This window comes from Cnephaeus nilssonii, assembly GCF_951640355.1.
Source record: "Cnephaeus nilssonii genome assembly, chromosome: 12".
Classification (NCBI taxonomy): domain Eukaryota; kingdom Metazoa; phylum Chordata; class Mammalia; order Chiroptera; family Vespertilionidae; genus Cnephaeus; species Cnephaeus nilssonii.
In genome coordinates this window covers 14,825,387-14,842,767 of record NC_137083.1, presented here as the reverse complement: position 1 = coordinate 14,842,767, position 17,381 = coordinate 14,825,387, and the positions used below count along the sequence as shown (strand labels likewise).

General features: G+C 37.7%; 2 protein-coding genes across 2 annotated transcripts in view; one reads left to right on the top strand and one right to left on the bottom strand.

The window, feature by feature from the left end:
- ABCB5 (ATP binding cassette subfamily B member 5) overlaps nucleotides 1–17,381 on the top strand; it is a gene marked incomplete at its 5' end in the record, with an annotated part of 82,328 nt that overhangs the window by 54,720 nt on the left and 10,227 nt on the right. The window contains 3 exons of the mRNA XM_079786505.1: nucleotides 5,823–6,026; nucleotides 12,349–12,449; nucleotides 13,471–13,611. Coding sequence (XP_079642631.1) covers nucleotides 5,823–6,026; nucleotides 12,349–12,449; nucleotides 13,471–13,611 — 446 coding nt within the window. The remainder of the gene's footprint in view (nucleotides 1–5,822; nucleotides 6,027–12,348; nucleotides 12,450–13,470; nucleotides 13,612–17,381) is intronic.
- Nucleotides 11,793–12,307, bottom strand: LOC307108589 (thymosin beta-4-like; the record flags this gene model as incomplete). The annotated part of the gene is made up of 2 exons (XM_079786733.1): nucleotides 11,793–12,100; nucleotides 12,277–12,307. 2 exons carry the CDS (start codon nucleotides 12,305–12,307, stop codon nucleotides 11,916–11,918), a joined length of 216 nt encoding a protein of 71 aa, XP_079642859.1. The 3' UTR covers nucleotides 11,793–11,915.

Below are 17,381 nucleotides of genomic sequence, written 5' to 3'. Positions count from 1 at the left end.
GCCATTTTAGATCCTTTGGAAGACTAGATTCCACAAAATTACAAAGATATTATTTCTGCATCAACCAAAAGTCTTATCTCGTTTTTGTCCACAAAAAAAAGTGTATTATTGACACTACAGTGTACACTTGATGTAATACTGACAGACACAAATAATAGTTATAAGAATTCTTCTCATCATAAATATGATTATACTGCCCAAAGAAATTTAAAAAACCTCATTAATTCCAAAAGCCCAACGAATTGATTAGGTATAACTAGGTTATCATTACATGGACAATAGTGACCTCATTTCTTGACTTAACTTTTTGACATGGGAAATGTATAAAACAGCTTGTCATTATTTGTGATTCAAAGAATGTTAGAATGGGAGAAGGCAATGGAGGGAAAAACGGGACATATGTAATACTTTCAACAATAAGGATTTTTTTTAATGTATCTTTATTGATTTCATAGAGGAAGGGAGAGGGAGAGATAGAAACATCAATGATGAGAGAAAATCATTGATTGGCTGCCTCCTGCACATCGCCCACTGGGGATCAAGCCTGCAACCTAGGCATGTGCCCTTGACCAGAATCGAACCTGGGACCCTTCAGTCCGCAGGCTGACGCTCTATCCACTGAGCCAAACCAGCTAGGGCTACAACAATAAATATTTATTAAAAAAATGTTACTAATCATCAAAATAACTTTACTATAGTATAAGTGTGGCATATAATCAAAATGACTTTATCATAGCATAAATTAGACATATAATTTTTGTTTTGCCTTCATTTAGAGGCATTATCAAGTCTCCAGCAGCAGAAGCTAATATCCAAAGCCATAATGGTTACAGGTGATTCTTCTTGTAAAGAAAAATTTTAATCTCAGCTCTGAACTCAAAATATTGCAATGAAACTATCAGTGCTAACCCCTCGAACTGTTGTGTGGTAAGGCAAGTAAGGATAGTCAGCTTCTGTTTTTGACAAAAATGGAAATAAAGATGGTTAAGTTTATAAGAGCAAATGAACATCATCATCAAATTGGTCCAATAATGTGTGATAAATTCAATAATTTTCCACTAAATAGTTGCTGATGAATAATATACTGAATAACAATATTAAACACCTTATATTTTCACATATATTTGTCCAACTAAGTCTTTTTTGTGCTCTACAAATATTTTTCATCACCATCAGTTATAATACATCTTAGCAGATTCCACTTCAGGTGTACTGACTTAGTTTTTTCTCAACTTCTTTGAAAATATTCTCACCTGTAGTTGTTCCATGCAGATTACTCATTGAAGTTAACTTTTCAGTCACTTCAAACTCAGCATTGGCTCCTCAAAAACCCACAATTGAGCAATATCAGTAACATATGTCAGCCCATCAAGAGCCAGGTAAAGCTAATCAAAATAATCCACCTTGGTTTTTAATTGACTATTGTTATTGCTAACAAAGTTCTCAGCTTTTTGAGCAACTTTTCTCACTAAAACACTAATTGTCTGATGTAAGTTTGTGTTTTCTAAGCAAATTTTTTTCCACTGCAGCAAACATGATTTAACTAACTCACTATCCATAAATGACTTTATTTGCTTAGCTAACAAATGAGCCACTCAGAAACTTAATTTCAGCCTCATTTTCACTTTTTAGTTTTATGAAGAAATTATGCTAAGATGAGATACTTCACTTAAATTTTCTAATTTTTCTGAGTGTTGCTTTTCTATGAATTAGAAATATTGTGATGAGTGCTTAGTCTAGTAATGTTGATGTACTTTGTACATTTTTAGTACTATATAATGTCATGGCATCATAAACACAATGCTATGGCATCTAATTATAACACAAAGTAACCCACAGTCTATTGTTCCTTAAAAGCAGGACATTCAAAGTCTTTTCTCTTCCTTTCTTGTTTTTAGATGTTGAACATGCACTAGTAATTTTTTAAAATTAGGATAAAATGTCAGTATAGCAATACATGTGGCACTCAACATGCTGTCAAATTGTAATCACCTCACAGATTGGTCACACGCTGAGCAGCAGTATAAAGTAAGGAGAGTGACACATAAGGTTTCTCTAGCAACTACTCAACTCCATCATTATAGCACTAAGACAGTCACAGGCAATAGGTTCCAGTGAAAGTTTATTCCTAGACACTGAAATTTTCATTTGTAGAATTTGATGTGGGTCTTTCTGATATCTGCATTATCTCTTAACTTTGAAATATACATTATCTATATATATAAAAGCCTAAGCGACCGAACAACTGAACGACCAGTTGAACAGTTGCTATGACGCGCACTGACCACCAGGGGACAGATGCTCAACACACAAGATGGGGCTCCCTCCTGTCTGGATCGGGCCTGTGGGGATCAGGCTGAATCCGGCTATCCGACATCCCCTGAGGGGTCCCAGATTGCGAGAGGGCACAGGCCAAGCTGAGGAACCCCACCTGTGCATGAATTCATGCACCGGGCCTCTAGTACAATAATAATAACTTTTAACATCATTGTCTGCTAGGTCTAACATTTGTGTCAATTTTGGATCAGTTTTAATTAATTTATTTTTATGCTCATTGTGGGTTTTATTTCGCTGCTTTTTGCATACCTGCAATTTTGACACACTGTAAATTTAAGATTTTTGAGTGCTGTATATTTTTGTATTTTTATATATCTGGTTTTGTTCTGAGATGCAATTAAGTTACCTTAGAAACAGTTTGATCCACTTGGGTCTTGATTTTAAGGTTTATTAGGCAGGATTACAGCCTACTATTCAGGCAAAAACCTTCCACATATTATATTCAACATTGTGAATCGTGAGGTTTTCTGGTCTAGCTGGTATGACCAGGCACTATTCCCAACCCTCACACATACATTACTCAGCTGAGTATTGAAGGAAGACCTTCTGCAGATATCCAGATTTCTCTCTCTGTATACCTCTCTCTGGTGTTCTATGCAACAAATTCTAGCTTCCGTGACCTCCCCAGAGCTCAGCTACATTTACTCAAGTTAGGGCTCTACTCTGTTGGGCTCTGTTGTCATTAACAATTCCTACTCTGAAGCCTGGCTGCTCTTTCAAGGGGTAAGCTAGGACAATCATAGAGCTCACCTACTTTGTTCCCCATCTCTACCCTTGGTTGCCTTAAGTTTAATACCTTGAAAACCATTGGTTCATAGTTTTGTCTATTTTTTGTTTGTTTTAGATGGGAGCATAAAACCATTCCATTACTCCACGTTAGCCAGAAGCAGAAATCCAATATATAGAACTTTATTTCTACAATTGTGTACTGAGTTTCCTTCCCTTTATTTTCTTACGCTAGCCATTCCTCTTTGTATACTGTGATTCTCTTAGAAAAGTTGTATTCCTCACATTTAGCATAGTACCTAAGAATTGAAATATACTTTATAAATAATTATCTAGAGAAGTATTTAATCATGATTTTCTGCTCTTAATTTCCAAGAAAAAACAACTGTATCTTTGTGCATGTTTCTAAAACATCTAAGGAAGTTTCATTACACTTATTCTGATTCCAGTTCTAAATTCATTAGAGAGATACATTATTCCTCTAAGACTGTTTTCCATTTTCCTTTAGTTCTTACAGCATTTTTCAAAGCCAAATGTCTGTTATTTTCTATTAATTCTTCATGGAACAGGACAAATATATTCAGACTTTTTTTGTCCTACCTCCATTACCAAAAGGCAAGGTTTGTAGACTGTTCTTAGCTGAAATGGCTAAACATTTCATGAAGTTTCTGGTAGCTTAAACTAAAATACCATGTAAAAGGTATATAATCTTATTTTTAAGCAGCAGATTAGTACACAAATGGATAACCAAAATGCAAAGATTTGCAAGTGCAAGTCACTTTGTAGAAAGGGCTTTTTATTATTGTTTTTTTAATGACAATACTAATTTGGTAGTACTTGAGTGAACATTTATATGATTTTTAAAATATATATATATATTTTTATTGATTTCAGAGAGGAACGGAGAGGGAGAGAGAGAAACATCAATGATGAGAGAGAATCATTGATCGGCTGCCTCCTGCAGGCTCCCAACTGGGGATCTGCAACCCTGGCATGTGCCCTTGACTAGAATCGAATCTGGGACCTTTCAGTCTGCAGGCCCACGCTCTGTCCACTGAGCCAAACCAGCTAGGGCTGATATGATCTTTTAGACAAGCAATTTGACACTAGCTACCAAGAATGTAAGAGCACATACCATTTTACATATGACTTCAGACTAAGAATTTGACAGTAGAAAATAAAATATAAGCACAAAGACTTCACACAAGGTGCTCATTATATCTTTATTATTAATAGTGAAAAAAACTAGGAAACAACCTAAATATTTTTGAAGACTAATTATAATGACTCAGGAAAAAGTTTGTAGTATAATGTAAAGTGATAAAAGCAGGATAGAAAAAGCTACATACATATAATAATCCTAACTTGAATATGTATCTATTTATGTCTAGAAGGATGTAAGTTTTAGCATTATCTAAATCTTTTCTAATTGTAATACTTTCATGATCAGAGAAAAAATGTGTTTTAAAATGTGAATTGAGCCCTGGCCAGGTAGTGCAGTTGCTTAAAGCATAGTCCCAATAGGCCAAGGTTGCAGGTTTGATCCCTGTCAGGGCACCAAAAAAAAAAAAGTGAATTGATATATTGGTTAATTATAGTTGTGTTTCTAGGTAAATATGGGTCTAATTTTTTTCAGAAGAATTTAACATTGTGTTAATTATGTTTCACATGTTCTATTGAAAATTGATTTATAAGGCATGTAGTTCCTAGAAAATATATTTCTATTTATTTATTTTTAATTTCTTTTGTTACCTTATACCATGATGTTTCCAACTCCTTTTCTACTTGGATATTATTTCTTTAGACTTTGCATAGCGAAACCAAGTTATAAAGTGCAGAAAGGGAATGTAGACATCATATCCAAAGTGTACATTTTAATGAATATCCTCAGTTATTCCATTCAACTCTACCATGGCATAGTGGCTAAGAGTATCAGCCTTCCATCAGTGCAGCAGGGAGGACAGGACTGGGGTTACAGCCCACATACCATGAGTGGGCATCCATGTGTGACAGCAGCCTGGTGTGGGAATGCCGAGCCAGAGCAGAGTGAGGAAGATGCCCATGCAGGGCAGAGGCAGGGCCATGATAGCAGAGTGGTTACATACTGAGGGATTAATCACATGAGTCTATTAAAGAAAATGAGAGCCAGGTTTCTCACTGTTGAAAGGGGGACAACAAATGTTGGAAGGGGGGATGCTGGCAATAACCTTGTGGTGTTGGATTGGAACTGTAGATATTGATATGAACTCATGCATTTCAAGAAATATAACTAGAGAAATAAATGTACATTTCAGTGTGTGCATGCATCTGTACACACACACACACACACACACACACACACACATTCCCCAGTTCTAGCCACTGACATTTCACTAACAATGAGCACAATTGGCACCATATATTGACTTCTAAATCACATTCTCCACTAAAAGGAACCAAGACTCCTTAGAGAAAAGACAGATTCCAGGAGTAGGGACTGGAAAATCTTTTTGTGTCAGGAAGTATTTAAAGCATGATAGGAATATGTCAAAGAACAACAATATCGGACATAAGGTAGATAAATAAAGCATAAAGAGTCCATAGCACAGGACATTTTTAAAATATGGCTATTACTTAATCCCTAAGTATAAATTCAAAGTTAAAATCTAAGTATAAATCCTAAAAAAGAAAGCCTACCTTGTTTTTCAAGAAACTATAATAGCAATTCTTATAAATTTTAGATTAACTGACTTTTTTTTCCAAAATATGTCTGATTATAGGCAACAGGTTCGAGGATTGGTGTCTTAACACAAAATGCAACTAACATGGGACTGTCCATTATCGTGTCCCTCATATATGGATGGGAGATGACACTCTTGATTCTGAGTATTGCTCCAGTACTTGCTCTGACAGGAATGATTGAAACCTCAGCAATGGTTGGATTTGCCAACAAGGATAAACAAGAATTTAAGCATGCTGGAAAGGTAAAATAAAGACTGTTATCATCATAACATTTTAAGAGAAAACAATCAGAGCTCCCATCTTTACAATATGCTAACTTCTTTCCTTAGGAATCTGTAAAGTGTTATATATGTATTGAAATGCACATATACAAATCAAAGATGGGGTATAGACCTTTTATAGCAATAGGGTACATGATTTAGACCATGGACTCTGGAGTCAAATTGGCTGAATTAGAATTCATATTCTATCACTAACAAATGTGTGATACAAGCAACTATGGCAACATTTCTGGACTTCAATTTCTTCATCTGTAAAGTGGGAATGATAGTATCCACTTATATATTTTTGAATTACATAAAACACTTAGCATTGTTATATGCAGAACACTTAGAATAGTATCTGGACCCAGCATGTCAAACTTGTGGCCCACAATGAATATTTTTGCAGCCTAGCCAATATAACGATATGTAAGAAATGTTTTAATAAAAATTTTGTAACTTAATTTTTACAATATCCTGTTATGCATAATTATTAATAACAAACTACAACATTCACTAATGACTGATTACTATAATCGTGTTGCATTCATTTCCCTTATGCACTGGCTCACCATTTCTCTCCACTAATAATAGCAGTGAATATTTTAGCAACCGATTGCCACATCTTTAGTCTTGTACTGCAAGCATGTCAAACTCAAAGGCTAACACAGTCCAAATAAACAAGGTTTAAGTTTACGTGTGCCGCAAAAAACAAAAGCTTCAATTTTCATAGAAACATAGGTTTATTTCAATAGAGACATGTTGAATCCAAAGGGCTGAAATAAATGAGTAATTGTTGACATAAAATAATAGAACATTTTAATAAAAATTATTTTTTCTTGAATATTAACTTGCCAGACACAGAATAACTGCACATATTAATAAGCGTAACACTAATAAACCTATTTTTCTTGTTCTCCGAAAGTGAAATATTTCCTGTTGCGCACACCAAAAAAGTCAGTACAAGACTAATGACATGGCTATCGGCTGCTAAAATATTCGCTGCTAGTATTAGTGGAGAGAAATGGTGGGCCTGCGTGTAAGGCGCGTAAGGGAAATAAATGCAAAATGATTATATTAATCAGTCATTAGCGAGCTTTGTAGTTCATTATTAATAACCAGAGGCCCGGTGCACGAAATTCGTACATGGGGGTGTGTGTCCCTCAGCCCAGCCTGCACCCTCTCCAATCTGGAACCCCTCTAGGGATGTCCGACTGCCCATTTAGGCCCGATCCCAGTCGGACATCCCTCTCACAATCCAGGACTGCTGGCTCCCAACTGCTTGCCTGCCTGCCTTCCTGATTGCCCCTAACCACTTCTGCCTGCCAGCCTGATCACCCCCTAACCACTCCCCTGCCAGCCTGATTGATGCCTAACTGCTCCCCTGCCAGCCCGATTGCCCCTAACTGCCCTCCCCTGCCTACCCAGTCACCCCTAACTGCCCTCCCCTGCCAGCCTCATCACCCCTAACTGCTTTCCCCTGCTGGTCTGGTCCCTACCCCCAAGTCCCCTCCCCTGCAGGCCTGGGTCCCCCAAAACTGCCCTCCCCTGCAGGTCTAGTCCCCCCCAACTGCCCTCCCCTACAGGCCTGGTCACCCCTAACTGCCCTGTCCTGCAGGCCTGGTCCCCCCCAACTGCCCTCTCCTGCAGGCCTGTTCACCCCCAACTGCTCTCCCCTGCAGGCCTGGATCCCCCGAACTGCCCTTCCCTGCAGGCTTGATCACCCCCAACTGCCCTCCCCTGCTGGCCATCTTGTGGCAGCCATCTTGTGTCCACATGGGGGCAGCCATATTTGACCACATGGGGGCAGCCATCTTGTGTGTTGGAGTGACAGTCAATTTGCATATTACTCTTTTATTAGATAGGATAGAGGCCTGGTGCATGGGTTGGGGCTGGCTGGTTTGCCTGAAGGGTGTCCCGGATCAGGGTGGGGGTTCCCTTGGGGCGTGGGGCGGCCTGGGCGAGGGGCCTGTGGTGGTTTGCAGACCGGCCACGCCCCCCAGTGACCCAAGCATAAGCTGGAAGCAGGTATCTGGGATTTATTTATCTTCTATAATTGAAACTTTGCAACCTTGAGTGGAGGCCAGGGCAGGCCAGGGCCGGGGAAGCTTGGCTTCCTCCATCGCCAGGGGCAACCCAAGCCTCCTGCTTGCTCCAGCTCCATGGCTACAGCCATCTTGGTTGGGTTAATTTGCATACTCGCTCCTGATTGACTGGTGGGCGTAGCTTGTGGGTATAGCGGAGGTATGGTCAATTTGCATGTTTCTCTTTTATTAGATAGGATTATGTATAACAGGATATTGTAAAAATTAAATTAAGAAATTTTTATTAAAACATTTCTTACATCCGTTATATTGGCTGGGCCGCAAAAATATTTGTTGTGGGCCACATGCGGCCCATTGGCCATGAGTTTGACATGCTTGTTGTACTGACTTGTTTGGTGTGCATAACAGGAAATATTTCGCTTTTGGAGAACAAGAAAAATAAGTTTATTTGCTTTACGCTTATTAATTTGTGCAGTTATTCAGTGTCTGGTAAGTTAATGTTCAAGAAAAAATATTAATTTTTATTAAAATGTTCTATTATTTTATGTTAATGATTACTCATTAATTTCAGCCCTTTGTATTCAGCACGTCTCTATCGAAATAAACCTACGTTTCTATGAAAATTGAAGCTTTTGTTTTTTTGCGGCCCACATAAATTTAAACCTTGTTTATTTGGCCCATATTAGCCTTTGAATTTGACATGCTTATCTGGACAGTAAGTACTCAGTAATGTCAGCCATTATTACTGTTACAGTCTCATGGGGGAACTTGCTAACATGTGATTCCTTATTCTCTGATTACTGAATAATTACATTTTCTTTTTTTAAAAAAATATATTTTATTGATTTTTTTACAGAGAGGAAGGGAGAGGGATAGAGAGTTAGAAACATCGATGAGAGAGAAACATCAATCAGCTGCCTCCTGCACACCCCCTACTGGGGATGTGCCCGCAACCAAGGTACATGCCCTTGACCGGAATCGAACCTGGGACCTTTCAGTCTGCAGGCTGACACTCTATCCACTGAGCCAAACAGGTTAGGGCTAATTACATTTTCTTGAACAATTCTGGGTATTTTATTTTTCAAAAGAAAGAAGAAATATAATAGTTACTGCATACATAGTGGTGCACTTTTTTTAAATTGATAGTGACTAAGACAAGGTTTTAGACAACCATTTTTATTTTGATCAAAATGAGCAATTTAATTTCTTGAAAAATGCTTTGATATATTTAAGCTTCTCAGGATCAATTATATCCATAAAAATAGTAATTATATTGGGGATTTAGGGAAACATTATTACTATATCATAACCTCTAACAATTGAAAGGGGTGTCATTTGATTTAATCAGGCACCCAAAGTAGGACTCCCTTGTACAACATCCCTGTCAACCTGTCAAGTGTCCATCCATCTCTTACCCCCCCACCCTCCATTCTCTCTAGGGGCATGCAAGGTAGTACATTACTTTCCCAATTCTTTTTTTTCTTTCTCTCTTTCTTTTCTTTCTTTCTTTCTTTCTTTTTTTTTTTTTTTTTTTTTTTTTTTTTTGTGTGTGTGTGTGGGCCTTCTATCCTACTCTTCGTGGCTTTCATTTTGGTACAGGTCCAAAGCCTGTTTCTTATGACAGCCTTTTGGAGGATGCATCATGTAAACAAGGAGTCTTATCTTGGCTATCCATCCCCAAGTCTTGAAGCTGTTCTCAAGATATGGTTGCAGAGATCTTTATCACACTGCTAAACATCCTCTGAATATGAAAATGATTTTAATATCACTTATGGTTGCCCAACCAGTGTTGCTCAGTGGTTAAGCATTGACCTATGAACCAGGAGGTCACAGTTCAATTCCTGGTCAGGGCACATGCCCAGGTTGTGTGCTCGATTCCCAGTAGGGGGCATGCAGGAGGCAGCTGATCACTGATTCTCATCATTGATGTTTCTATCTCTCTCTCCCTTTCCCGTCCTCTCTGAAATCAATAAAAATGTATTTATAAAAGATACATATTACTTATGGTCTGTAAAACTGACTGTGTTGCAGTTGGCACATTATAAATAGCATGAATATTCATGAAGAGGGATGCCAAGCACATGACTCATCTAAATCTGGTTTGTATGACCTTGGGGCTTTTCCACCTTTCTTATACTAGATAAGGACCTTTGGAATGTATGCTTGGGCAGTACAGACTGAAATACTTACTATATATTTGCCTCAGACATAGTGAAAAGTTGTTTGCTTAACTCTGCCTGTATGCAAATGATCACAACTTCCAAATTAATGGGACCCTAATTAATTATATTTTACTCATCTTGTTTTTATATCATGAACTTTAGTTGTATCTGTGCCTTTTGATTTTTCCTTTTTATATTATTAGAGTAAGCACAGAATATACAATCAGTAACTTCAATCAAATAGCCAATAGCTTTCCCAGTACCTTTAAATCAGTCAGTTTACCAAACATTAAAACTTCAAATATGGACAATAAAACATATTGCTCCTTCTTTGGTTGCATGTGTAGATTTTGACAAATCACCAAATGTTTTATTTTCAGACTTAAAATGGCCATATTAGTTTTTTTTTAAAGACTATTTTCTAAGATTCTAAATTGATACTAGTCCTTTCTCCATTGTGAAAAATGATCACAGATTTTTAAAAATCATTTCTATTTTTTTTCTCAAGGTTTCAGCATTCTTCTCCATTTATCTTGCATACCACAGAATGTTACAAATTGAGGTTTCTTTGAGTTCATTTTGAAATTGCTGAGAATTTCAAACAAAACATCAAAATTGAGAGTAGAATCCAGGTTTCCTGACTACAGTCCAGAAACCTAGTCCTTTCCTGTAACCCAAATTCTCCTTCAAAGACCATTTGGTGTCGACCTAGATCTTGCTCAGTCTCATAGCCCCCTCTGCCAATCTGGAAACAGAATGTAAAAGCAGGAAGGTCCTCTTCCCAGCCAACATGTGTTCTCATGTTCCAGAAGTTGGTCTAAGCAAAAAGTCTCCTCCCTTTTGGATCCCACATGGTTACTCCTTTTTAAAGCTATATAAATATGGGAAAGCATTCATTATATTTTAATTAAGTACTTTTTAAGTTCACAGATATCAAAATGAGAAATGACTATAGCTTATAAAGAATTCTGTAGCCATACCCCATCTTCCTTTACTGCAATGTTCCTGAGCCTTTTGGTTGCTATTTGCCTTTCTGTGCTAGAATAAAATAGTTACTTATTTTATTCTCTCTACTGTCTTCTCCTTGAATTATCTTGTAATTCATAGTGCAGTTCCTTGGCATAATTACATATGAACATAATGCTCACTACTGTTTGATCCTATCCTTCTGCCTATGGAACCAGTTTAAATAGAAGCTCAGTGAAGACTTGACAGGAGCTAAATTTAGGTCAGTGGACTAAATCTTTTTTTTTTTCTTTTCAGGTTTTAAAACATTTTATTTGCATATTAAAAAAATTGTGCATTCCAATAATTAAAATCATTTGAACAAAAAAAAAGAAAAATGGCACTCTGATTAAACTGCATTTTACAGCCCACAGGACCCCTTGGACCAGCTTGGTGTTTACTCTAGATTTCACCCTCGTCCCACCCAGCTCGTTCCTTCACCAACATGCCAGTTCCCCCGCTTCCCCGCCAGCCGACCGGGCAGATGGGAGCGGCAGGTGCGGCCTCCGTTGTCAGCAGTTGTGATGTGAAAAGGGTCAGCACAGTCACTTGAACTGATCCAACCTCTTTGCATCTCACGAAGTTAAACAGCTAAAGGAAGTAAAATAAGAAGGCAGTGCTTGGGGAATGCACAGTGCATATTGGCGGCGCGTGCCTCATTACGATTCGCCTGCTTGCTTCTCCTGTTCAGTCGTTTCTTTTGAAGGCAGCGGGTTTTTCTCTTGCGTTTCTGTCTTCTTCAATTTCGACCCATCGAATTTCTCAGTCTCAGCCACATCGGGTGTGTCAGACGTGGCTGCAGAGGAAGCCGAGCGAGGTGGGCGCACGAGAGGAGTCCGATCTGCTCAGCGACCGCCGCCGAGTTGGACTAAATCTTTTTAAAAGTTTTCCTTGAGGCTGTTATCCTGAAATGTTATTTTCTTATCTTATTTTGGGGAAAGAAAAAAGGAAGCTAAAAAAAACTCATTAGGAAAACTTACTGAGTTGATGTATACTCAATATATCCCCTGTATAAATGACTGATATTCACAACCAGGAGAATTTTAACCATTATTAATTTTATTTCTCCCTTTTATTGTCCTGTTTTATAAGATAGCAACCGAAGCTGTGGAGAATATACGCACAATAGTATCACTGACAAGAGAAAAAGCTTTTGAGCACAAGTATGAGGAGACGCTTCAGACTCAGCACAGGTGACTGTAGATCCATACTGACTCCATTAACCATAGTTTGCTCCTGTAAAGGCGGTACTCCTGATGACCCCGGTGATTTGCCTGCCAATCCATTTTCTCTGGAATCTTTCCTAACGATGCCATATCATAATTTCTTATTTGGCTTCACCAAGAGGAGACCAAAAGAGGAATAAAAAACAAGCACGGTTAGAATATGTTTTAGGTCCTCCCACATTGCCATGTGCTTTTACTAAATGTGTACCTTTTTCTTATTTTCCTAAAGTATGACTGGGGAAATATATTAAAAAAAAAAAAAAGAGTGCTCAGCCTTTTAAATTGAATCTCTAAAATGGTTCACATTTTTAAAACAAATATATACGTAATAAATGTGATCACCCCTTTTAATTTTAAACTAGTCATCCTAAGCACATTTACTCACTGATACTCTTTGTATTACTTTATCAGAGAGATAGTTTTATACTCTGTTATGCACATGCTTGTGGTTGGTACTGACCTTTAATTTCACTATTTAATCTCCTAGTGAAAGATTAGGATAGAAAATATTTTAACTTCTAAACCAGATCTCCTTAACTCTTTCATTAACTGTCCTCTGACAGACTTATCCATTCATTTGAAAGTAAGTAGAGGCAACTTGTTATACTGAATTAAGTGTATAGCTATAAGCCCTGGCCGGGTAGCTTAGTTGGCTAGAGCATCATCCCAATACACCAAGGTTGTGGGTCTGATCCCCAGAAAGGGCACATACAGGAAGCAACCAATGACTGCATAAGTAAGTGGAATAATAGATGTTTCTCTCTCAAATCAGTTTTTATTTTATTTTAAGTGTATAGCTATAGAGAAAATCATTACATTTTCTGTTTTCTATATAATAATTTTTAGTAGTTAAAAAATAACTAATTCTTAGAAAAATGTATGTCCCCTAAATAATATGTCTAATCTCCTATATTCATCACTCTACATTTATTACAATGTGCTTGGTATACCTTATGACCCATTATTTAGTAAATTTTGTGCATTTCAGAAATACCCTGAAGAAAGCACAGATCATTGGAATCTGTTATGCATTCAGCCATGCTTTTGTATATTTTGCCTATGCAGTGGGGTTTCGATTTGGAGTCTATTTAATTCAAGCTGGACGAATGACCCCAGAGGGCATGTTCATGTAAGTTGTACAAAAATATAAACCCTGTTAACGAGTCATGTACTTAAATTGACCAGAAATGTGTGTAGTTTATAGCATTATCATTTTAATCATGTATGTGGGAAAGGCATGCTGGGGAAACTTTTTAATGTTTTGTTTTTTGTTTGTTTTTTTATATAAGTGTAGTCTAGCTGGTAAAATACTGATAGTGATATAATACAGGTAATCTGAATTCAGTTCCTAACTAAATTGCTCCTGTTTCAGTTTATTAGAATTTGGGAATGTGGGGAGGGGTCACTATGCCTTCTGGCCATCCATTCCTCTGGAATCTGTGAGGCTTCATGGAACTCTCAAAGTGGAGATGGTTTATCAAATACTAGAGGCCCGGTGCATGAAATTTGTGCACAGGTAGGGTCCCTAGGCCTGGCCGATGATCAGGGCCAATCAGGTTCCCTGCCTCCCCATCTCCTCCTTCCCTCGCTCCCTCAATGCCCCGCCACCACCACTGGTCGCCCAATATGTTCCATACTGCCCCCTGGTGGTCAGCACACATCATTGCAAGTGATCAAACTCCTAGTCTCCCAAACTCCTGAGGGGACACTTTATATATAGCCTTTTATATATATAGATGACTATAAATCAGTCTTCCTTCCATCTCATATAATAATTCCCCAGGTCTTTGCTGAGTTGCCTCTTTCTCACCATCCAGGCCTCTGCTCCTAAGTGCATTCTTCAGAGAGACTTATGCTGATGGCGCTAAGTAGTCCCCTTGCCCCTCCTCCTCATCACCCTCTATTCTATTACCATGTTTTATGTATAACACTTACCACTATATAAAATTATCTTTTTGTTTCCTTATTTATTGACTGCACAGACTGTAAGCTTAGGGAGAGCAGAGCTTAACCTGTTTTGGTCACTAATGTTGCCCTAGAACCAAAAACAAAAGCTTGCACATAGTAGGCACATAATAAATATTTATTGAATAAATGACTAAATCAAAAATAAAAGGGGAAATTTGGACTGCATAATTAAGCAGTCTAGTCATTCCTGGAAATGTGCTTCCAGAGTCAATGTTTTCACATTACTCCTGTTTTTCACAGATTTTTCTGTTTTTCTTCCCTTCTATATCCACATGTCTAACACTAGGTACTTTGGTAGCAGGACTGGGACTAAGTCAAAGACAACTATTTATATAAAAATAGGATGTTTGTAATTGGGAGTCTACTTCTACATACTGAGATTCGTTTAGATTAAAACTAAGTAAAGAATTTTCTTAGTTAAAGGATGATACAACCTTGCCCTGGCTGATAGTTCAGTGGTTAGAGCATTGGCTGAGTGCCCCAGTCGCCAATTGATGTATCTCTATTGATACATCTCTATCTCTGTTTCTCTCTCTCTCTCCCTTCCCTCCTCCCTAAGGCCCTCCCTCTCCCCCTCCTGCCACTCTCTCTAAAAAAAAAAAAAATCAATGGAAAAAATATCCTCAGGTGAGGATTAACAAAAAAAAAGCATACAACCTCAACATCATGCTGATCACTATCATGCCTGCAAGTGAAATTAGGCAGGATGTTTCTTGAAAAGGGCCTTTGAAGATGCCAACCATTCTGCTCATATGATAATCACGATAACAAACCTTACTCAAGTATTAAGGATTTTTCATGCATTATCTGACTAGCCTTCTCAACTACCTTGTGAAATATTATAATGCCCATTTTACAGATGGGGAAAATTAAGACTCAAGAAGGAAATTACCTAACTTGCCCAAAGTCACTTAATCAGCAAGTGGCACAGCACAGATTTTAGTTCATGATTCAACATGGCAGAGGCTTTGCTTGGTAGACATTTTTTATTATCATCATCATTATGATTACTATTGTTACTAATTCTGTAGAAAGTTTTGCATAGAATCTTTCTGTAAAGTTATATTTTTAAAAACTTCTTGCTTAGCTTTCTGAACATATGAATATCTAGGACTGGACTGATTCTTAACATAAATGGAACAAGTAACTTGTTTAATGTTATTTTATGACCCTAAAATATAAGAGAGTCAAAAGGCCCCAATACAAAAATTTCTTCTCCTTCTGGTGTACCACATTTCATGAATTACTTACATTAAATTCATAAAAAGGTTAATTTCTGGAGACAAGCATTTTAGCTCTCAGAACATATATAGAATATTAACATAAGAGTAATGATTAATGAACACTATCACTTTGGTATTGCCCAGTGTCCTGAGGAAAGAAACAGGGAGCTATCTGAGCTAAGGCAACTAATATCACATTTTGAGTTTCATACAACCAGTCTACAGACAAAATAAGGATACCCATACTTTTATAGTATGGGCAAAGGAGAGAGTCTCTGGGAAATAGGGGTACATGGCTGCGCAAAAAATGTGACACAATGAGTTTTGTCTTCAACATCAAAGTCTCCAATCTTCTTAGAAACCCAATGTAGCCCCCAACTACCATGAATATGTCACAAGTGTCTCTTTAGATACATTAAATTACACCTGGCCTAGAAGACTGTGCCTTCCAGAATCTAGGGTGATAAACAGCTTTCTATCTAATCAACTGAGTGGAAGAGATTACAAAGAAACTCCCTCCTACTAGAATCCTCCTTAAGTAAAAAGAACTTTGTGTCATTCTCTAAATCAACAGTGTCCTAACTCACCAATCATGGAGCTGATTAAAATGCAGCCATCTGAAGCTCCCCCACAAATCTAACCCAGGTATTTGTAGACCTGGTATAGGGCCAGGAATCTACATTTTACCAAATATTCCAGATTATTCTGAGGCACACAATCTGAGGATCACACTTTCTTTAAGACATAGGGGTATGGGGCCCTAGCTGGTTTGGCTCAGTGGATAGAGTGTTGGCCTGTGGACTGAAGGGTCCCTGGTTCAATTCCGGTCAAGGGCACATGCCTGGGTTGCAGGTCCGATCCCCAATGTTGGGCCTGCAGGAGGCAGCTGATCAATGATTCTCTCTCATCATTGATGTTTCTATATCTCTCTCTTCCTATCCCATCCTCTCTGAAATCAATAAAAATATATTAAAAAAAAATTTTTTAAAGAAAGAAATAGGGGTATGGGGACTGAATCCCAGTCTGTTCTCCATAGTTGCTTAAAACCTTAGGGTTTTCTTTTGGCCACTACCAGAAACCTCCTAGAATTATATAAAAATTAGGGAAGTCATATTTTAGTTTATTGTTAAATATAAAGATGTTTTACTCACCCTATAAAATGAGGATGTATTTTCATGATTTATAGCTATAGGGATGGATAAATTGTCTCTCTTTCAGAAATAATAGTGTTATTTCAGAAATAATAGTGTTATAGCCTTAAATGGAAATGCACAAAGGGAGTTTTAACAGCAGAATGCCTTGATGTGCTCATAATATCAGTTTATCAGCATGGCTAATAAAAGCCTTAACTTTTACCTCCAAAAAAAAGGGGGAGGGGCAACATACATTTTCTATGGTAGAAGCTATCTTTATCTCTGTTGTTATAGAAGTTTCTCTGAGATGAGCATTTTTTAAAAGGTGATTCCATTTTCACTCTGCTGCCTTGCACAGGCATTTAGACAATCTCTTGTTTAGGTTCTCATACACATATATGTTTAGTAAAACTCTCCCCTCTGCCTCTGTTAGCCCAGGTAACACTTTTGACTCACTTCCCTATAATTGTGCACACTTTGAAAAATACAAAATAATTTTCTCCTCTCTGATTTTTAGTGCCTCTAAGTTGGTTTCTAGCTGACTTGCCCTTTGCAAATTGGTTCAGAAACCATTA